The sequence below is a fragment of the Triturus cristatus genome, chromosome 6 (genome assembly GCF_964204655.1).
Source record: "Triturus cristatus chromosome 6, aTriCri1.1, whole genome shotgun sequence".
NCBI classification, from domain to species: domain Eukaryota; kingdom Metazoa; phylum Chordata; class Amphibia; order Caudata; family Salamandridae; genus Triturus; species Triturus cristatus.
This window is the reverse complement of record NC_140589.1, coordinates 1,379,270,413-1,379,294,366: the sequence shown is the minus strand read 5'-3', so window position 1 is coordinate 1,379,294,366 and position 23,954 is coordinate 1,379,270,413. Positions and strand designations below refer to the sequence as shown.

The following is a 23,954-nucleotide window of genomic DNA, read 5'->3' as shown; positions in this document are numbered from 1 at the left end:
AAAAAGGAACAATATCAATTGCTTGGGGTAGTTTTAACAACAAAATAAAAACATATGTGGATTTACAGTCATTTAAATACGTGTTACAGCGTCACTGTTCAGATGTAAGACAAGTCCCACTTGTACATATTTCAATATCAGCCCTACACCGTAGAAGTCAGGTAAATGTGTATGGTGCGATGAAGTTTACATATCATGTACTCCAGTGCTTTAAATGGGCCGGTACTCACCGGTGCAGAGTTCCGGCACTTTTATATTTTCTCCCCTTGAGCACCGGGACCGTTCCTTGGGAAAGGAGAGTACCGGTACTCATAACGGCATGGTTTTGATGCGGTTGGTGCTGCGCTCCATCCTTGGCAGGTCTTTCTGCATGGCCTACAATGGATTAAAGCACCTTTCAAACCAAGCTGAAGCCTGGGCTGCGCTGGTTCAAAAGCGCCAGCAGAGCAGCTCGCCTTCAGTAGAACACATAGCTGCGTGTGCATCTCTGGAGTGAAAAGTCGAGTATCGCTGCAGGGTCCCTTTCAGAGGGGGTCTGAAGGTGACAAAAAAACCTGATTGGCGCGAGTGTGGGCCACATTGTTCAGGGACACAGCTTGTTAGTATGCCCATTGTTCTAATCGCGCGCAAATCTTCGCCCATCAACAATTTAAATGAGAGGGATTTGCATGAAACAAAATCCCGGCCCTCTAGATTACATCAATGCATTCATACTTTAAAAAAAAAAATGCAGCACTAGTACTGATTCGTCAGTGTGCCATTTATTGGAAAACATAGCCCCGCCTCTTTGCCCCGCCCCAAACTCCGCCCCCAATCCACGACTTTTTTTTTGTGAGTACCTGCACTTATTTTTTTCCATTTAAAGCACTGATGTACTCTACACTGATGACTCATAATATTACATTAACAGCTACATGCACATTTTTTTTGCATGATGGCATGCCTTTGGCTCCAGGTAATGAGCATCCAACCTGTCAATTTACACCAGGCCTCTGGCAGTTTCACGTTGCCAGTCAGATCTGGCAACACATTCCAATAACATTTGGGGAAAGCATTTTCACCACAGTAGTGGTGATCAAATGTGATTCAAGAAGCAGTCGTGTGACCATGTGATGAAATGCACTGGTGCTTGGAAGATCTCTGCTGGCACATTACAATTACTTATTGACTGGCTCTGAATCTTTACTTAAGAATATAACCCACCTTTGTTTTTCAATGCTGACCTTTAACAAATCCCCACACATTTATTGTTTTTTTTCCATTGGGCATTTATAAATCATAACAAGAATGGTGCCTGATTTAGACCGCAGTGCATCCAGTTTGGGTTGGAAAGGAGACAGTATAATGCAAGCAGTATGTAAGAACCCTGTTCAGAGGGCCACAGGGCGAGCCGGAGTGACTCGGCCAAACCGTGGCGGTTGGGACCTTTCTCTCCTGATGTCCCAGGGCCGAGGAAAGTGAAAATGTTTGTTCTTGCTCACGTCCTCACAGTGGATACTTAGTGCTGAATCAAAATACTATTACTGATGATGTAACAGGCAAGGTCTGATAGTGTGTGAACCTTATCACCTTAAGCCAAGGAAGGCTTAGTGCAGTTGTCCATTGCACAAACCTAAGACAGAAGGTCAAAGGCTGATTAATCTCTCCTACAATGTTTTGTGCATATGTTTCAACTTAAAGTTGAAGAAAAATATTTTCATGAACTTGGAAGAAGGATAAGTAGGCTCAAGCATAATAAATGATGCTTACTGAGTTTAGTTTCAAGGGATGAACACTGGCTTTCGCAACATAACATTAACAAGGGAGCATAGAATTAGATACATCTAAGTCAGTCTCCCAAAAACGTAATATGGTACAAGCTACAAATGGGATTTTCTGTGAATTGCATCCTCTCCAAAAATGACTCTAAAGGAGAAGAAAACTGAGGTAGTGGAAGCACTGACTTAAAGAATAGAAAACAGCCAAAGGTGGTCCCCGGGAGCCACCTAATCCTGGGTCCCTGGGCACATGGTGCTTGCCATGGACAACTTCAAACAGGAGGGCACCCTTCTTCACAGTTTGTCACCCCCGATGTGGCTTACCTATAGCATAAAGGAGAGGTTATCAAGAAGCTAGTGAGAGTCTAAGGAATTCTTAACTTCACTACAGAGGTTGATCGCAGATCTACGCTGGGTAGGAATTTGCCTTTTATATTGACTTGCTGAATAGGTGTGAATGTGGTGCTATGTATTTGGAAACAACTGATAGTGAGGTTCGACTGAGGCCATTTGGGAGGAATTCAACTGGGAAACCAACCAACAACCTATAGATGAACCTACACTCAAGAAGAAGGGTTTTGTGAAGGTCTTTTGTTTAGGAAAAGACTGATCGAGATTTCAGGGATTGCATGGATGCCCTATCAAACATGAGGGGCCAAGTTAACTTTTTGGCGCTGCTTCCAGTCCCCAGGGACCTCAAAGCAGTAATTTCATTACTGAACCTGTGATCCAAATAGGCAGGTTCTCACAGTCATACCTGACAATTCACCCCTGAACGATCAGGAGCAAGTCACAGCATGCTGAGAAGAGGAAAAGACCAGATCAAATGAGTTTTTGGAAGAGCTGACCCACCCAAGGTCTTCACCACCACTAATTCTAAAGTCCTGATCACAAATGTTCTGTAACAAATTGCAGTCACATGCTCATATTAAGCCATACAAATCATAGTCTTTTTCAGTAGACTTTACTTAGCAGGTGGCCAATAACTTGGTACAGAAGCAAGCTCTTACAAACACATAAAGAAGTAGAACACTCTGACTGGCATGATATCACTGATAATATTACCCATCAAAAGGATCACACAGGATACCTTACACCTCCTTTGTTGCACACTACAGATACCAGACACATGCACAGACCACCCAGCATATACAGCTGAACACCAATACATAGAAATCTGTGATACTACCTTTGACACTACAAGCATTACTCTGTACATCAAAGCACTTAGGTCCAGGAGACATCTTCAAGAGTGTCACCAAGTCTAGTAAAAGATCATAAATACAAAAAACAAGCATGTCCAAGGACAGAAAGAAAGGGGATATCTTTCTCCGTAAAAATAATCTGTGCTTGGACAGAGTGTTTTGTATTCTAGCTAACGCATTAGTAGCAAAGACAATCTGTACAGTTGAGTGCATTGAGCTAGAGCTCAATAAGGGTGGAGCAATAAGCTGTGGTGTAGACTGTAACAGTGGCGGCTCCATCGCTAAGGCGGAGGCGCATCGCCCCACTGCCTTTAGCAGTGAAAAAAAGGAAAAATAAAATGATAATTAACTTGTGTCATTAGCAATTTATTTGTTCCTGCTGCACTGTCTCGGCAGGGCGGATGTGCTCTGCTCTCAGAGCAGGGGGAGGAGTGGTGGGCACTATGTAAGTGCGCATAAATGTTTGTCCGGCCTTCTTGGGCCAGCCAAACATTCATGCACACTTTACATGTTGTGCATGCAGGTTGCATTACAGCCTGTGTGGAGAACATGCCCAGGCTCTCATTCCCTGGCTGAGTGCCGAACCACGACACTCAGACCAATCACAACGCTGCTTTACAGCATTGTGATTGGCTATGGGGAGCCTGGGTGCTTCCTGATTCCTGTTTCAACAGAAGAAGCCAGGAAGAGGACGGAGGAGAAGCAGCAGCGGCCGACCAGCTGGCCGGCTGGCACGTAAATTATTTTTTTATTTTATTTTTTTAACTCTCCTCCATCTCTTTCCCCCTCCCCGCCCCACTTCTGCTTCCCAGAGCAGCCACCACTGGACTGTAAACATTTCCCTTGAGACTCTAAGGTTAAGGCGGAGTGGGAGCATCTGATTCACACCACTGGCTTCAGGATGACTGTTTAACACAAACCACTTTACAGATTAAAACACTCCACCCCAAGAGACATCTGCAAGAGACTCAGGCTGGTAAAGAATAAAAAATACAAAAACATAAGCCTGGCCCTAGACAGACACAAAGAGCCAGGAATGTCTGCAGCATATGCCTGAGGCTGCTACCAGTGTTCCAAAGTGAGCAGGTGTAGGCTGGGTGTATGACACCTGTCATGCTCAGCAGTGAGGAATTCCTTTCTGCACCATGTCTGCCTTCACTTTGAAGAAAATAATTTTGATGTGGCTGTTCATGCCAGTACTGTACATAACCATGGGCCAGAAGTATGTAGGTTTTTTGATGTCGCAGACGCCCCGATTCGCTGTATTGGGTCATTTGCGACTGCAAAAAATGCCTTTTTACAAGTACCAAACCAATTTTGCGATTCTGTAACCTATTACCAAATCGCAAAATGAGTTAGCAGTTTGGTATTAGGAAGGGGTGTATTAAGGGCGTCCCTTCCTAATAGCAACTCACAGTGGTATGTGCGAATATTTTGCGACCGTAATTCAGTCACAAAACATTTGAATTTTACCACCTACTTGAAGTAGGTGGTGGTAATCCATTCGCAAACGGGAATGGGTCCCCCAGGGGACCCCTTCCCCTTTGTGAATGTATGTGAAAATATTTTTTAGGAGCAGGCAGTAGTTCCATGGACATCTGTATACTCTTACAAATTTTAAAGAAAACTTTTCATTTTTGTTTTTGAAACGCATGCCGTTTTGCTTTAAGGAAAACGGGCAGCATTAAAAAAACAAATAAAACATTGCTTTATTGATAATCTAGTATCAAAGAGATGGCAGAGAGGAAGCAGTGCTATGCAGGGGCTAACTGTTTCCTTTGCAAATGGACAGAGACAGCTTCCTCTGCGATATGCCCTGAGGGTTCTCTTTCTTAAAAAGAAAAGGCCATCACTACCATTACTGCAGCAGGGTCAGTGGCACAAGGGCCCACCCCTGTTATTGCTGTATTACTAGCAATAAATGGGGATGGAGGCCAATTTGCCTTGCTTTAATTAGGGCCCAGGAGACCCCTGCCAATCAGGGAACAAGGCCCAAGCAGCAAACAGGGTTGCTTTTTCCCCTTCTTTTTTTACACACAAAAGGACAGATGTGTTGCTTTGGGCCCCCAGCCTAAGTGTGATGGCTTAGTAGAATGAACAGAGGAGACAGACTACTTCACATGGCATTAAGTATGAGTGGTGCCGCGGGTGCTGTGGCACTAGGGCCCGGGGTGTGATGGAACAAATACACCTCAATTATGGCTGTTTTACCATCCTTCCTTGCTTGCATTATGGCCCAGTGCACCCTGGTACTTCTCGTGTTAGTTTGGACCCCAGGTCAGTGGCCCAAGGGAAGGGGAAATTGAAACACAGAAGACACCTTAGCTGGGCCTCATAGAGATGGCTGATAGGGGGATGAAGGCCAATGTTTTTTTTTAAAAGGCCAGAGAAGACTTCACAAGGTAGTTGCTGTTATTAGTGAAATTAGTGGGGTGGTACTAAGGCTCAAGGGTATGAGAGGCCCACTGCATCACATTTATGACTGACTTACTTTATAACATTGGAATCAGCATAATTTTCCTTGCTAGTGTTAGTACTGAGTGCACATTGCTGCAAGGAGGGGGGCAACATGAGGGAGCTCATTTTGTGAAATGGACAGATAGCCTGTTTTAAGCTAGGAGTGACGGTCAGACATTGTGGGGAAGGAGATGAGGCAACCTAATCCTCAGGGCTACATCTATCATTATTGCAGTAGGTTCAATTACAATAGGGCTGAGAAGTGTGAGGGGCTGACAATATCCCAATTATGTGTGGATCATGAGCTACAGAAAAGTACCCCTGAAATTATCTCCTTTAAAAAAAGAAGTATATTACGGAGTTTTATATAGCACGAACTTGACCCGAAGGTATTGGGTATCAGAGTGCTTTACATAGCACCAGTTGCGTTACATGAGGACACATTCATTTTTGTTAGGCAAGGGGAGATTAAGTGATTTGCCCAGAATCACAGGATGTTCAGTGTCGTTGCTGAGACTCGAACCCAGTTCCCCAGATTCGAGGTCGACCGCCCTAGCCATTAGGCAAACTCCTCTCCCCTCTAATAAACTGTCTCCTGCTCTCAGCCCTGGTATGCCCGCTCCCCCAAATCTTGGCATACATTTTTGGAGGTGGGCTGACATCAAACAAAATTCTTAGGGGTTGGTCAGTGGAAAAAAAGGTTTGAAGACCTCTGCTGTAACCCTTTCCTGCTGCTCTCAGCTTCATGTTTCTGACAGAGCAGTCAGGAAAGAAACCAAACAGTTAACGTGGTGTGGCGAAGGAGCACCTTTTTTCTACACATTTGTATGGTTCTAGATCTGCTGGTGAACTCTAGACATATATACGTGTGGGTAGGTAGTGGTGTAACTAACCTCCTCATGCTTGCTGTCCAATACAGACAGTCATTAGGTACCCTCGCCCTCACCTGCACATACCTCCCTGTTGCAAGACAATCAAATGTGTGGAAATGTTGTTTCCTGACTGTCTTGGTCATCCCCGTGCCTCACACTATATAACAGGTTGTGTTTAATTCCGGTAACCAGTGCTTGAAATGGAAAAAGTGGAAGTGCAGGTACTCTGTAACAGAGTGCCTGCTTGTTTCTGAGAAGTGCCCGTACTCTCCAATTAAAAGTATCATATTTCTCTTGAGAAGTGCTGGCACTCTCCCTCTCAAAATAAAAAAAAGTGCTGGTACTCAGGACCGGACAGTACCGGTCCATTTAAAGCCCTGCCGGTGACACATCAAAAGCTTAATATTCATCAATTAAATCTACCAGAATTATTTGTGGATGAAAAATCACCAGAGGAATATGAGTAAATCTAGCAGTAAATTTGTAGCATATTTTATATTTATAAATCAATAGGCAAGCAAAGTTCTTCACAGCTCATGCGTTGAAAGCTGCACCTCAGCTATATCCTTTAACATAATTTTATCATTAGTGCTAGCTGATAAATCCCATGTTATGTGCCCAAGGCATGCATACCCAGCTGCCAGGGAGCAGCACAAGTTCCAGCAATGTCTGAACCTCCGCATCAGTCGGCCAAGTCACATCACGCATTCCTGTGCTCGCTCTGTGGGCGTGGGCTGCAGGCTGCGCACGAGACATGCTGCTTACCTCTGCACATATTTTGGTCGGTCAGTTCATACCCGGCTGCGCAATGCACGCGCCGGGGTTGATTGGGCTGCACACGTGGCGGAGGCGGCTCGGCGGGGTTGCGTCGTATCACAGGCACCCCTCGTTCCGGAGGTGGCGCAGGGGTCGGCGTTTCTTCTTGCCCGTTGTTGACAATGATTTGAGCTGTCCTTGGCAGACACAGGTACCCGCCGAAGTGGTTCACGCACTTCATTCCACCTTTGCACGCGTCATGGACAATCTCGCATTCGTCAATATCTGTGGTGATCAATAAAACAGTGCACGGTTTTAGAACGGATCTGTTCACGTTATGAGAAATCTGTGTCTCACGCTCACATTAGAGGAAACATCACACTACTTTAAAATATGTTGTGTCACCTTTGCACTGTTGCCTCACGGGGTCCCACTCATAGCCATCTGTACATTGCTGAAAATGAAAAAGAAAAAAAAATAAGATTCAGAAAAAAAGTCAATTTGTCATCTGCCACATTATTCTTTTCTAGAGCTTGGCGCTGACCAGCACTAAGCAATTCAGCACTGACCTGCTTAGCAGTAGAAGCAAAATCCAGTCTACAGGTACAAGTCTTACATTTATCTGTCCGTCATTGTTACCGGAATTAAATACTAAAAAAAAGAGTAATCCCTGCCCAAAATAAACAACACAGCACCAGCACCCCAATCACCTCCTTTCGCAGCCTTTTTAACTTTACACCAGATAAGAGGAACATGCTGTAGTTAAAAGTACAGAAATCTACACTAGATGCAATTCCAATTGTTTAGTTTAACAAAAAAGGGCTAGAGTAGTCTTTTATTCCACCGGGCATTTCCTCGGTGGACTGGAGCCCTCGTATGCCAGTTTAGAAACCACAGGGCTGCTTGTTGGGTGGCTCCCGAGGTAAGAGAAAGACATGGTTGGAGCATTTTTGCCAGAGGTGCCTCGGTTCCCCAGTCTGGCTCTGTTCACAACTACATTCCCATGAGCATTTGCAAGTTATGTAACTCTGGTGTCCAGATTATGAGAATACATCAATCGTAACTGCCTCAAATTATAGTGGATTATTTGCCCATGTTTTTTGTTACAATATCAAAACTCACATTTCGAGTTCAGTGAAAGAGCTGGAAGCCTGAATTAATGTACATAAAGATTAAATATAGTTCTGCTTGAAGTTCATATCCGCTCATCGCAACAATTTCCGAAAACCCTCCTTGTGCTCAACTAACACCATGCAACTGCAGTTTACATAGCTTGAAGAGCAGTGATGAAAAGCATCGGTTACAAAACGGGGTAAAGATTTTCAGCGTTCCAAGGAAAATAGAATTTTGACAATTGGAACATTCTCCATACCCAGTGTACATCAGTTTTCAGGTGTTTTTTTTAAAGCAATTTGGCACCATAACAAACTAGCGCCAAATAACTCATCTAATGGGAGCCTTGTCCCTGACATGGAGGGGTAGATGCCCCTGCCCTGCTCATTATTGATCCAGTACTAAATGCTTCTTCAGTATTCTATTCACGCATAGCCCCCCAAAACCTTCTCATCTCCCATAACCTCTCCCCAAAAGTGCTTGAAATTGTCTCATAAAAATCCGATTGTGTCACAAAAACTAAAAATAAATGACAGCATTTTCCAAAGCCCAAAACGAAATGTCCTCTGCCTTCCTAAAATTGAATCCTTTAAAGTGGAATACCATCTCTCCCATCCCACAGAAAAAACCCATTGGCCAGATGCACCAAAGGATTTTGCCCATTCTGTGTCTATGGGAAAATGTGTGGATGCATATGGCCCCATATGTTTTAAGAATTAATTTTCTATTTTACGCCTGCTGCCCTCTTCAAACAATCCTATCCATGGAATTATTTCTGGTCCTGCATACTTCAGTACAGAAACATATAACCATCAGCTCCAAAGCAAAAACTTTCCAACTCCTTCTACTCTGAAAAATCAATCTCCTAGTTGCTCGCCTACACTCCCGTAGAGCAGTTCAGCCTGTTGTGTTATCTTGCATGAACAGAGCAATGGCCACTCTTTTTAGCCTATGATAATCCCGGCACTGCTAAAAAACACATTCCGCATTAGGCTGCACAACTAGTCATTTTACGCCACTACTGCATTCTATTCACTGACTGCCATGCAAATCATGCATCAAATTTAAAAATTGCAGTATCACCTATAATTATTGGTTGTGATCCCGTATGAACTAAAATCAATAATCGTTTGGGACATTTCCCCAAAACCTATGAAAAGGATACCACAGGAGTAATGACATTTTGCAAGTTTAGCACTGCACATGTAAGATTGGGTAACCTTCAGAGCAGTACATAGCACGTGCCATGCAGGAACACAAAGGTGGGCGAAGTTGTGAAGTCTTCTGACTCACAACTTCACAATTTTAAGTTTTGTGATCTTCATGACCTAAAGGCTCATGAAGTGATAGCTTCAGTGCCCTTCCAAGAGTGTGGAGAAATGTTTGTTTGCCACAAGGGACCACTGAGGGCAACAAGGGGACCGGTGCCATTTGGCAGCCTCCCATCAGCCCCTGCTTTAGAACCTTCTCTCGAACCGCCCAAAGAGAAAGAAAGTCCAGCGACTCTTTCCGTATCAAACGCTTCTCTTAAGGAAAAATACCACTCTTGCATTCTGCCACCACCACTCTACAGTGAAGATCTACTGCTGTAAAGACCTGCTGATCCTTACCAATCCTTGCTGCTCAGTAAAGCTCTACATCCACTCACCAGCACCCATCAAAGCAAATAGCCGCTGTTACTTGAATCCATGCCCCATATACCCCAGGGTCCTCCCTTGTCACAGGATATGTCAGAAGACAATAACTCACAGAAATAGAGAGCTAGAGGTACATTTTCTGTACACCCTCCAACACAAAACCAAAGAACCACATTAAAGTATGGCAAAGTGACTATTCTTCCATTCTTCTCTGAATAGCAGAGTCATATCTAAGGTGGAATGAGAAGAAGAAAAGATTTGGACGGAAATACCTTGCCCACTCTTTGTGGCATGCTTCATCATTTGCCAGTCTGTCTGTTAGACCTGGCATTCTTAGGGTGGCGTTTCCCCAGACTTTTTGCCTTTTACCTGCTGTTTTGCTGATTCGCTGTCAGTTGGCCTTAGGACTCTGAGCACTTTACTACTGCTAACCAGTGCTATAATACATGCGCTTCTCCCATTGGTGTATACATGATTGGCATATTTGTTTTACTGGTACGTCCCTTGTAAAGTGGTATACCATATACCCACCTCCCGTATTTCAAATTCTACTAGTGGGCCTGCAGCACTGATTGTGCCACCCACATAAGTAGCCTTTCCAACCTGTCTCAGGCTTGCCATGGCAGGGCCTGTGTGCGCAGTTCATTGTCACTTCAACTTGGCATTTAAAAATACTGGCCAAGCCTTAAACTCCCCTCTTATTACCTATAAGTTACCCCTAAGGTAGGCCCTAAGTGACCCTAAGGGCAGGGTGCTATGTAAGTAAAAGATAGCACATGTACTATTATGTTTTACTTGTCCTGGTGGTGACAAATACCCACATTAGTTTTTCACTACTGTGAAGCCTGCTCCTCTCATAGGTAACTATTGGGAATTGCTTAACACACGTTTAAGCTGTAATTCCTGATTGCAAATGAGTAGCTGCTTTATGTTTAATGTATTTTTTAATATATTTTGATTGGTAATGACAAATCCTCTTTACTGGTAAAGCTGGCTTTGGATTACTAGTTTAGGAGTGCATTAGAAAGTGGGCATTTCTCTGCTCTTAGCTCTTTGTGTGCCTTCCAGCCTGTCTCCAATACACATCTGGGTTTGGGTGACAGCTCCACTTTGTGCATTCTCTCTAGACAGCTGCATCTGCATTCATTTGCATACTTATGGGTCTTCCTGGGCAAAGGGAATGGGAGGGACTGGCACGTACACTTCAATAGATAGTGTCCTGCCCTCACACAAAGCACTGATCACCCCCTCCCCTCCCCACGGTTAGCCTGGTAGACAGGACTGGGCTAAAGGGGACTTGTGCACTGCAAAGTCTTTCCTTTCAAGTCAACTCCACTTCAAAGGCATTTTAGGGTATAGGTACTGGGCTCTGACCCCTTCTAATCAGACAATCTTGTAACCAGACATCGCTGGCTCTACAGCTGCACATTGCCAGAAGGGCTGCTTGATGCCAGGAGGGACTGTTGCTCTGCTAACTGCTCTGCTGTGTTGGCCTGTTGCTTGTTGAGCTGCAGAAGGAACTGCCACTTTGCTACCTGCCTTGCTGTGCTGGCCTGCTGCCAGCTACCTCTACATTTGTGCCTTTAAGTGTTCTGCAAGGGTTTGTTGGCTTGCACCTTGTTACCTGCCTTGCTGTGCTGGCCTGCTGCCTGCTACCTCTGCATTTGTGAATCTAAGTGTTCTCCAAGGGCTTGTTGGCTTGCACCCTGTTCCCGAAAGTCTCAGGGCCATCAAAGACTTTGTTTCATCCTCACAACACTGCTGCGAAAGCCTGTTCTGCAAAAAATTAGCGTGTTGACCAGCACGAGCTACACTTCACGTGCTGGGAACACTTCACTCCACTCTCCAGCAGTACAGAACCCATTTTGGAAAGATAGGCACTCCGCACTTCAGTTTGGCAAAGGCCCCACACCTCTTTTGCAAGCTGCAGTGGTGTCCTACCATACAACATTGTGGCGCTGCTGATTGCCGCATTCCAGTGTCGATGCATTGCCAGAGCAACAACAGGCCCCACCTGCAACGCTGTAGTCACCGCAACAGCTTTCCCCCATCAGTGTGACCTGATGGAGGAGATCGCTGAACCGGCAGCTCCGTCCCTGAGGTTGCTGATTCTGGCTGCTCGGCCTCAACTCCACGGCCTCACCCAACAAAGGTTCTGTACTCGATCGTATCTGCAAGGTCCCCGTAACTGCCTGCATTCGCTTAGCGGCTGCATTTGCATGCACACAGTCTCAAGGGACCATCGGAAGACTCGCAACGTGCATTTCAGTATCTATTAAGCAGTGGCTTTTTACCTAATATATCATGTTAAATGCATGTAAAACACACTCCCTTCTATTATGTACTTTACTGTGATCTTTGTGCGATTTGAGTGATCCCCTTTGGGGGTGGCAAGTGAACTTTCTGACTTTTGGAGCAGAGAAAGCAGAGCTCCAAAAAGGGGTTTCAGCTGCAAAATTCCGTTTGCTTAAGTAGGTAAAAAAACACTACTCAATAGATACTGAAATGCCCCAACCTGTCAATCAGCTTCTCTGCCCTAGCGATAGGATAAGCATCTGTCTTTGTCACAGAGTTGAGCCCTTTGTAATCCGCAAAGACCCTCAGTTCAGGTGTGGTGCCCGCTGGGGCAGCTTTTGGTACCAAAACCACAGGACTAGACTAGGGACTAATAGAGGGTTATGTCTCCCCCATCTCCAGTATCTTGGACACTTCGGGTTGATGCCGGACCTAACCTTATCCAAAAACCTGTAAGATTTATTCCTAACAGGGAGGTTGTCCACATCATGGGTACACAGGTGGGTAGTCCCTGGAATAAGGGAGAACAGAGAGGAGTACTGCCCCAACACTTGATTGCAGTCCCTCTGCTGCTCAGGAGTTAGAGTGGGGGAAAGGATTACTCCTTCCACAGACTCATCCTTCTCCTAAGAGTCCAAGAGGTCATGGAGAGGTTCACTGTCCTCTTCCGCTTCTCCATCTTTCTTTCTTCCATGGCCAGCCTTTTCTCTTCTAGAGCTTGTTCTTTTTCTAACTTAGCAAGGGCTTGCTCCTGTTCTAGCTTGGCAAAGGCTTGTTCCCTGTCACTCTCGGCAAGAAGCTGGGCCTGCTCCTTATCAAATTTAGCCAGCTATAGCTTTAGCGTCCTCTCCTCCCTCCTGTCCTCCATTTCCTCTGTGGACAGGCTCCTTGAGGACACACTGCTGCCTGTGCTAGAATGGACTCCTAGTCCTGAAAGAAAATTGCCCCTCCTCTCTGCAGGCTACATGACAAGACCCTGCTGGTCCCGCTCTAATCCTTCCTCATCTCATCTCCTCCCTCCTCATCTACTTCTCCCTCTGGTTGGGCTTATGTCCATGCTTTCAAGGGTTTCTGAAGCTCTACCTTCTTGGCACTTCCCTTGTGAAACACCTTTCTCTCCTGGCAGAGCTCCTTGACCCAGGTCACTGTCTAGGTTTCCATATTGGCCAGCTCAAATGCCATTCTCCCTCATTTGACATCTTTGATTTTTTCCAAATTATTTTTCCAGCTCCCGTTGTTTTTCTACCATGTCCGTGGTCCTCCCTGATGCAATATCTGTTTGGCTAAGATGTACACCCCAGCCAGGATGAACCCAGCACTCTAGTCAGGATAAGCTAGATACACAACTGAGATAACCTGTGCTCACCCTCTGTTAATTTGGCGCAGAGCAGGCAGGCTTGAAAATGCATTAGCACCAGACAGCAGAGTTTAGCTTTAACATGCATTCTTCCTGGCATTTGCAGGACTAAATCCTTGCATTTATGATATTTATGTTATTGTATTGACCCGAGGTCACCTGAGTGAAGCAAGTTATCAAACTTAAAAACTTACATCATAACAGGAGTACAGGGAAATGTCAATTCACTGCTACTCCTTGCCAGCTCCACTTCCCAGGTTGGAGACAGGCTGTTAAGATGCATACAAAGAGAACTTATGCTGTCTATAGAACTGCCTCCTCTTCTCTAGACCTGGCATCAGAGGCCCTGCATGGTCACTGTATAAACCCAGCATAGAAAGTGGAGGTGTGGTGCAGCGGCCAGGGCGGCTGACTCCGAAGCACGGGGCTCACGGTTCAATCGCCGGTGGCAGCTCAGCCCAGCACCATGTGACTCTGTGGAATAGCTCACTTAATCTTCCCGAATGCTCCCAGCCCCTTGAGACCCATACAGGTGATTTGTTTGCTCTTTAAAAATACTGGGTTATTATTATTTATTTTTATTAAGCAATACTGCTAATGGCACACGTCCTTGTAGGCGGGCTACTGTGCCCCATCCTCCTGAAAGTCCATACACAGTAGAGAAGGGGCCTGTCCACACAGCAATGCCTCTTTCAGCAGGCTCTGCTGTGAGCAGTGTCCTGTTTCTATTAAATATGTTTGCAGGATGCAAGATGGTAATGTGTTTTATCTTTTACAGTTACAGATAGCAAACCGAGGTCATTACCTTTTGTGCTTGACTCTATGAGTACTCTGCTGCAGCAAGCCATAGGTTGAAACTGCGACCCCTGCTAACCCCTAAAGGATGTCCATGGGTTGCAGCATGCTACATTAAAGTTTATTACCAAGAAAAATAACAATTTAAATTATCTTTTTGTCGGGCAACTTGGAAATGACAGGGAAATGTGGAAAACGGCTTGCTGTGTTGTAACTGGCAATGCAATGTTCTGGTAGCATTGACCAAATTGCATAGTAATTTGAAAACGGACATGGCCTTAAGAGGCACAAAATGTTCAGCTGTGACAATGTAAAACTGACATTTCAATTGTAGAAAAATACATCACAAAGTTATTGTGACAATGTGAGAGAGCTATAGCAATGAGAACATTGATATTTCAGTTTTAGATGTTAGGATGGTGAGGCAAAATATATATTGGCACGAACTCTGCCTGTGTCATTTTAGAAATTTGTTGACAATGTGGACTTATCTGGGGTAATCCGAAACTTGCCTGTCAATGTAAAAACAGCCCTGGCAGTTTTCTTGAGGCCGTGTGTACACTCACTTGACAATAGGATAAGAAACAACTCGTATGATGACAAGTAGCATACATTTTGTTTTTAGCAACATATGAAGCAGACCTTAATATTATAGGTAGCACTACTGAATATTTGAGCAACAACTCAAATACTTTGATATTTTAGTCTATGGCACAGTAATGTTGATGGATTTATGACTAACATAGAAACAATAAAGTGCACTTTGTATCCTGGCACGGCATGTTAAACCCCCTTTTTTTTCTTGCATAAAAATAATAAATGAAAATGTTATTATGGAGTTACAACACGCCGTATCAGGCACAACTTCAGTGAACTGGAATATTTACGTGCCTCTGGTTCTTCCAGTGTTGCTATAGCAGACACAAGTTCTTGTTGAGAATATATACTTGATTTGATGTTAAAGAGAAATAATTGTCTCGTGGGGGAGGGGATTCTCTCACCCTCTAACCTTCCTGGAGGGGACCTGGGTTACTTTGTAGATCCTACAAGTATTGGCTTGTTTTATGAGTTCCACTTCACAGTTCTATGTAAAACATTTGTTCACATAAAGACAATATTAGAATAAATATTCTAATATTTTAAATAAAATGCATCATTTGTTTTACTACACCTTCTTGGATCATGTGCTTGCTTTATTTGCTTACCCATTGCTCTAACTATGCATATTTAGCATCCAAATTCATTTTTTCAAGAAATCTAAGAAAGACTAACCCTATGGATGCTTTACTTACAGATAGTCCAAAAGTTAGGAGAACTTTAAAACAAAGATTGTGCTGAGAATATTTGAAACCCTCAGAGTCTGTGAAGTTCTTTGGAAAACCTGCTATTGAACATCTGCTTATATGAATACACCTGTCACTCAGCAAAGCATTTACGTCCCTTCTACCCACAGCCTAGATTACCAGCTATTAATTGTGCTTAACTTATGGTGTTTGCAGAGCTCTAAAAGTCCCTGCTAGCTTAACAAAAGAGTTCCCTGTGCTGTAAATAGTGGACATTAACCTATTAGAAGACAGAGTGCTAGAGGAGCCCTTATGACATAAGGCAACTTCTCCCCTATAGGGGAAATTTATGAATAATATTCCTGATGCCTTCGAGACCTTGAAGGCGTTGTGGGAGCACGACCTCAGGGCGCTGTCGGATGAAATTGGACTGACGCACTACAGGGACCCGGGGAGGTGGTGATTAGAGCGGGGTTCCAAACATCCTACCTAGAGTGTATTACACCAGAGAGTTGATGATGAAGATTGTAAGAGCAAACACTGATAATTGTCACTGAGAATATAGGTAGAGGGGCTGATTTCTGCACACTGTGCCCTGTGCTACAGTTGTAATGGCAAGTGATAATGGGGGTTCAAGCGGAAGTGACTAGAGTGGCGTTGTTCACCAGTCAGAAACTTTGTATCAGTCAGAAACGTTGTATCCTGGGTGTATGGGGGAACCAAACAGGCACTAGATATCAACTTTGTGTTCCAATTTTGGTATGGTTGCTGTGCAACGCAATACTACACAACTGTGTGGGGTCACCTGCAGTGCAACAGCTGGGGGAATGGAATAAAGATGAGGACTGATGCATGAGGGCTGATCGATTTCTGTATGAGGGGAGAGGCTGCCAGCATCAATTTGAGGAAGTATGTGGCCCATGGAGGAAATATATGTGGCTTCTGTTAGTTTATTTATGTCAACATATATTTTTGAGGCCCAACAAAAACCACAATGAAACTTTTATAATGGTTAATGTACGTATATAATTTTTGCCATTAGAATGAGCAATATTTAGGAACTCTGGAGTTGATCCGAGATTAAACCAACCTGCACACTAGGTTATGTTTAGGGCTCCCAGTTTTCTGTTTTTACTGATTTTTACAGATAACTATGGCCGGAAAAGAATCTATTTTCCTCCCTGTATTTATTTTTAAAGATGGAAAAATACAGAGAATAGGTTTTCTTCTGGATGATTCACACTACTGTTAATCATGCGTGCTAGGTCAAGAGCTGTGCAGACTGACTGTTAGGGCAGGTTAAAGAAGAAAAAAGATTTCATAATGAAGTTTCGATAACTGCAGCATTTCAGCTGTTTTAGCGGTTCTACGATTACAATGGAAATTATTTCAGATGACTGTATTGTAATGTAAATGGATAAAACTCATTGGACATTCATACATGAGTAAACATTAGTGGGTTAAATAAACGTGGACATATGCCCATTGCAGCTTAATTTTTTATATGGGGCACTAAATAAATATGAATAAATACAGATATAATGAGCTGACATTAAATAAGGATAAATACAGATGGAAATGTGAAAAACAAATACCAAAAGCCGGGTGCCTTAGTTATGTTATATATGTCATGTACTTTGTATTTTTGTTTATCCTTTGAATAGAAATAATGTGAAAAAAGGGTTTCCCTGTGGTGTTGGGAAATCTAGGATCCCTCTTTCAATTGATTTACAAGGCATCATTCACTCCCATAATTCTGACTCAGAAACCACCAAAAACATTGCAATTCAAATATTAATTTAAGGACTGCATGCAAACCATAACTTTTTATATCTCTCATAATCACTTTATGCTTATGTAGGCGGATCTTAGTTACATGTATCTGGCTTGCAGAGCTAAAATTCACCCCCAGATTAGGGTGTGCCACACAAGTAACATAAATAAATATCAACTAAGACAATCAGTACCTTTGAATGTAAGGCTATTAATGAATTTCAGAGGCAAGGAGAAGCAGTGGAAACCGCCTGTTTACAAAATGAATCCAGATATGTTGAATCTATAGAGGCCATTGCTTTAAATCACCCTAGACCTAGATTTGACTTGGATATTCAAAAAAGGAAATTGGCTGAGTCTGGATAAGTGCACTGAAAGTGATACAGCAAATTTAAAACTGTATGCTAAAGTAAAGGAAGATAAAAACGAATCAGATTGTGTACAATTATTTGAGTGACCTCCCCACAGTCTGGCTCTTGGATAAAACACATTTTGGGAAATTGCAAGGGTAAATGCTGGCATACCACAGAGAAATGCGTTTTGGCCATGCAGAAAATGAATAGTGTTTGGGTGACAGAAAATTCGATAGAGAAAATAAGCATTGGGAATGCCAAAAGTTCTGTCTAATATCTGAGTGTCTCTTCAGTTACAGGTAAGTTTATGCAGCACTCAGGTAGTCATTGTAGATGCACTCTGTCACCTTTCCATGTACTCATGCACCCACTGACTCATTCATGCATTCATCCACAATGAAACAAACAAGCATATGCCAGGAAAATACAAATATTAAAAGACGAAAGAAGACAAATTTCTGTCAACTAAATGCAGTGGGAATATGCTACAATAAAATACTAAATTGTACTTAGAAGTTGACAGCTGCCTTTAACTGATGTTGTTGAAAGCTCCAATACTGCTGGGACAATTAGAAGCAACGTGTTGGCCATCTTGGAACGGTAAACTAACAAAACACTAGACACAATAACATTCAAAGATGACTTCCTACAAAAACATTGCACTGGGAAACCATTTTGGAATGCTACTGTAGATAACATAGCATTATTGTACAGATTCAAGATGACCAATATAATAGATCTAAATGGGGCAGTGTCAAAGAATGGATGCAGAGAAGTTTTGTGTGTACACTCTTGACTGCCAGAGAGAAAGGTGACTACTCTCAGTAGCCACAGTGCCACACTGCACAGAATAATATGCATGAAAGGTGTCAAATCTCCCCTGACTGAAAAAACACAAAGGATAAAGAACAACCATTAGAAAGCTTGTAACTCTTGATTGGAGATATGGAAAGCACCAGAGTAATCAGCAAGGCGCCAAACGCCTCCTGAAGGGAAGGCGAATGGGACTTGGGAAATCCAGGAGTAGATTCCAAAAAAAGATGCAAACTGCTAGAAGTGAAAACCGGGGACAAAATTAGAAGCGAGGGGAAAATATTGTGATGATAAATCAGGGCATGAATGTGTTTCAATGCATCTTGTTCTCATTATAACCGACTTTGCATATGCTTTAAATAGGAACTGACATCACATGCAAAATCTCTACAACATCTTGGATTTGGAACCTCAGACATCCTCCCGTAGAGGGACCACCAACTTGGAAAAGGCTCCTTATATGGTTTGACCACACCTCTTTCCAGAAATTCCTGGTGTTCATTGAAAGAATGAAAAATACTGCCAAGACATCCTTTATGCTGTGCACCCTCCCCTACGGAACCAATAGTTGCTGCATACGACTAGATTCCCCATGTCCTGCCGGATACTGGGTTAGCCCAGTAGTCTTAATGGTGATTTCTTCAGCAGGCTTCTCACCACCTTCCGTCTTCCAAGCTGGAATTGGCTCACAGAAAATCTTCTTCCTTCAAGTGCAGTCAGGCTCTGATAAGCTCTTGGTATTGTTCTCATCATAGGTCTCAACACAGATGTAACGAGTAGTGTTGGGCCTTGCCCTTTCTGCCAGTTCAACCCAGATTTTTGCCTTCCTCTGCCTTCCTTTGCTGAACTCGTTTTTGTTGGCTTTCAGGACTCTGTGCTCTTTTTTTCCTGATAACCAGTGGTAAAGTGCTTGTGCATTCGCTTAAAAACATGGTAAAATTGGTCTACACCAGAGCAAAGTATTTAATGTACTTGTAAGTCCCTAGTGTATAATACTACATGCACCCAGGGCCTGTAAATGAACTGCTACTAGTGGGCAGCAGCACTCATTATGCCACACACAACAGTGGGCTTTTAAAACATGTCTCAGGCCTGCTACTGCAGTCTATGCCATAGGTTAACACTAGGTTACCCTATTTCATTTAATAATTGCTAACTTCAGAGTGGAAGTAGAGATATGCTGTTAACACTCAAATGATTTTTAATTCAAAATACTCTTTACTTAAAAAGTCAGATTTTAAATTATAATTTTGAAAATTCCACTTTTATAAAGTTTGCCTTTTACCCCCCAAATTTTCTGAAGTCTTTGTAGGAGTTTCCAGCTGCCTGGGCCAATTAGTGGTCCCTCCCATCAATAGTGTGTATTGGGCCAAGAAAGTGAACAACGAGACCTGGGTATAATGGGAGAGAGGCATCCTGGAAGAAAGGCTGGGAAGGAGCTGTACCCTGGCAAGATTATATTTCAAAGGACCTTGCCCAGAGCACACGCAAAGGAACCTGACACCAGGCCAGCCGTTGCCTTTGTCTCCCTAGACAGTTTGGAGCCAAGACCAGGGGAAGCGGAGGAACAGACCAGAACCATTTTGGGGGGTGAGTCATGGAGTCTCCCATATAAAGACTGGAACCAGGTGGATCATGGACACATTATCATGGTAAACAATATTGTTGACAAAAATAATGTGTCCAATACTTGTAGTAGTAAGAACAAAAATATCAGAAAAAAAATCATTGACACTAATATCGTCCAAAAAAAGACAGAAACATAAATGTTTTGTTATAGATACACTTGAAAGTAGTAAATGCAACTATTTTGATATATCATTGTAATAGAATGTAAATTAAATATATTCCACTAATATGTAATACTATATTTAAATATATACTTATAAATGTGTCTATCTATATATATGTATATATACTATAACACAATTAACAATAATATTTATTTTCCATTATACTTTTTATATTTGAAATGTATTATCATGAAAATATATATATGTAAATACATATATATGTATAGTTAATAAAAATATTTAACGTACACCATATATTTTATATGAATTAATATATATATATATATATAGATATTACCTACTGGCGGTCGCCAGTAGGTAGTTATAGTTAGGACCACGTTTCCATAGGAAAACCTCAACATTCTATTTTGAATAACTTTGGCGCCGGTCGACGAATCCTCGCAAATTTCTCAAAATAGGTGGGGCGCTACGCTCCGCTCCTACCCTGAAAGTCTCGGGGGGATCCATCAAGCGGGGGCTGAGATAAAAGGGGGGTCCCAAAACACGTTTTTCCCATGCATTTTTCCATAGGACCTTTAGAACGAGCTACAGCCCGAACGGCTGAACAGAATTACTCAAAATTTGGCAGAGAGGTAGTCCCTAGGTCAAGGAAGTGCCTTTTGTAGGTTTGGTGTAAATCTGTTCAGTAGATTCTGAGAAAATAGCCTTTAAATCAATATATATATCTGAGCCCGCTTTCGGTACGCTTACCGTACGCTTACGGTAAGCGTACGGTGGCGTGCGCGAGCGCGATTCTGATTGGCTCTTAGATCTTAGTAAACATTCGAAACGGCCGAAACCAGGAAGCGGCGGCCGCCATTTTGTCTCCCGCACTGAGTGTTGTTTATCAAACATGATGGCCAAAAACATGTTACGGGGCTGTTTTGACAACTCCCTCCCACATAGTCATGTTGAGGGAGTCCACAAACATCCCCCAAGAGCAAAAACGGTTTTATTTTTTTTTCGGCAATTTCGCGGGGCACGCTTACCGTAAGCGTACGGTAAAAAAATAAAAATAAAAAAAACACTATCCACACTTACCCCACCCCCTGTGCTTTTGGTGGCCGAAGGCCACCAAATGTACAGGGCTTATTAATAGGTAAAAAAAACTAAATTTTGGCAACATGAAATTATAAAATTGAAATAAAAAAAACACTATCCACATTGACCCCACCCCCTGTGCTTTTGGTGGCCGAAGGCCACCAAATGTACAGGGCTTATTAAAGTTGATAAAAACCGTGCACGGAACGAACTGCGTTAAGTGGGCGCGCACGCCTCGAATGGCGTAAAGTAACTTAGCATTTAAAAAAACGTACAAATTCACTGAAAAAACCATAGGTTTCACACACGTTATAGTTAGGAATTAGCATTTAAAAAACCTTGCAAATTCACTGAAAAAACCATAGGTTTCACACATGTTATAGTTAGCGGAAATTTTACTGATAAAAAACCAGTGAAATTCCCCCGTTATAGTTAGTGCAGGCAACTATAACTCACGCGACCGCAATCTTCTGCTGATGACATATGTGTCTTTATGAAAAAAAAATATTTGTAATATATGTATAGCTAAAAATGTATGGAAGAAGACATGGGCATATAAGTGTCTAAATACAGTATTAGCATCAGCAGAGGATTGCGGTCGCGTGAGCTATAGTTGCCTGCACTAACTATAACGGGGGAATTTCACTGGTTTTTTATCAGTAAAATTTCCGCTAACTATAACATGTGTGAAACCTATGGTTTTTTCAGTGAATATATATATATATATTACCTACTGGCGGTCGCCAGTAGGTAGTTATAGTTAGGACCACGTTTCCATAGGAAAACCTCAACATTCTATTTTGAATAACTTTGGCGCCGGTCGACGAATCCTCGCGAATTTCTCAAAATAGGTGGGGCGCTACGCTCCGCTCCTACCCTGAAAGTCTCGGGGGGATCCGTCAAGCGGGGGCTGAGATAAAAGGGGGGTCCCAAAACGCGTTTTTCCCATGCATTTTTCCATAGGACCTTTAGAACGAGCTACAGCCCGAACGGCTGAACAGAATTACCCAAAATTTGGCAGAGAGGTAGTCCCTAGGTCAAGGAAGTGCCTTTTGTAGGTTTGGTGTAAATCTGTTCAGTAGATTCTGAGAAAATAGCCTTTAAATCAATATATATATCTGAGCCCGCTTACGGTACGCTTACCGTACGCTTACGGTAAGCGTACGGTGGCGTGTGCGAGCGCGATTCTGATTGGCTCTTAGATCTTAGTAAACATTCGAATCGGCCGAAACCAGGAAGCGGCGGCCGCCATTTTGTCTCTCGCACTGAGTGTTGTTTATCAAACATGATGGCCAAAAACATGTTACGGGGCTGTTTTGACAACTCCCTCCCACATAGTCATGTTGAGGGAGTCCACAAACATCCCCCAAGAGCAAAAACGGTTTTATTTTTTTTTCGGCAATTTCGCGGGGTACGCTTACCGTACGCTTACCGTAAGCGTACGGTAAAAAAATAAAAATAAAAAAAACACTATCCACACTTACCCCACCCCCTGTGCTTTTGGTGGCCGAAGGCCACCAAATGTACAGGGCTTATTAATAGGTAAAAAAAACTAAATTTTGGCAACATGAAATTATAAAATTGAAATAAAAAAAACACTATCCACATTGACCCCACCCCCTGTGCTTTTGGTGGCCGAAGGCCACCAAATGTACAGGGCTTATTAAAGTTGATAAAAACCGTGCACGGAACGAACTGCGTTAAGTGGGCGCGCACGCCTCGAATGGCGTAAAGTAACTTAGCATTTAAAAAACCGTACAAATTCACTGAAAAAACCATAGGTTTCACACACGTTATAGTTAGGAATTAGCATTTAAAAAACCTTGCAAATTCACTGAAAAAACCATAGGTTTCACACATGTTATAGTTAGCGGAAATTTTACTGATAAAAAACCAGTGAAATTCCCCCGTTATAGTTAGTGCAGGCAACTATAACTCACGCGACCGCAATCTTCTGCTGATGACATATGTGTCTTTATGAAAAAAAAATATTTGTAATATATGTATAGCTAAAAATGTATGGAAGAAGACATGGGCATATAAGTGTCTAAATACAGTATTAGCATCAGCAGAGGATTGCGGTCGCGTGAGCTATAGTTGCCTGCACTAACTATAACGGGGGAATTTCACTGGTTTTTTATCAGTAAAATTTCCGCTAACTATAACATGTGTGAAACCTATGGTTTTTTCAGTGAATATATATATATATATTACCTACTGGCGGTCGCCAGTAGGTAGTTATAGTTAGGACCACGTTTCCATAGGAAAACCTCAACATTCTATTTTGAATAACTTTGGCGCCGGTCGACGAATCCTCGTGAATTTCTCAAAATAGGTGGGGCGCTACGCTCCGCTCCTACCCTGAAAGTCTCGGGGGGATCCGTCAAGCGGGGGCTGAGATAAAAGGGGGGTCCCAAAACGCGTTTTTCCCATGCATTTTTCCATAGGACCTTTAGAACGAGCTACAGCCCGAACGGCTGAACAGAATTACTCAAAATTTGGCAGAGAGGTAGTCCCTAGGTCAAGGAAGTGCCTTTTGTAGGTTTGGTGTAAATCTGTTCAGTAGATTCTGAGAAAATAGCCTTTAAATCAATATATATATCTGAGCCCGCTTACGGTACGCTTACCGTACGCTTACGGTAAGCGTACGGTGG

General features: G+C 42.9%; 1 protein-coding gene across 1 annotated transcript in view; it reads right to left on the bottom strand.

Annotated features, from left to right (window-relative positions):
• EFEMP1 (EGF-like fibulin extracellular matrix protein 1) overlaps positions 1 to 23,954 on the bottom strand; it is a 472,560-nt gene that overhangs the window by 392,752 nt on the left and 55,854 nt on the right. Inside the window, exons 3-4 of the mRNA XM_085612379.1 lie at positions 7,453 to 7,501; positions 7,057 to 7,332 (exon numbers count right to left, since the gene is read on the bottom strand). Coding sequence (XP_085468505.1) covers positions 7,057 to 7,332; positions 7,453 to 7,501 — 325 coding nt within the window. The remainder of the gene's footprint in view (positions 1 to 7,056; positions 7,333 to 7,452; positions 7,502 to 23,954) is intronic.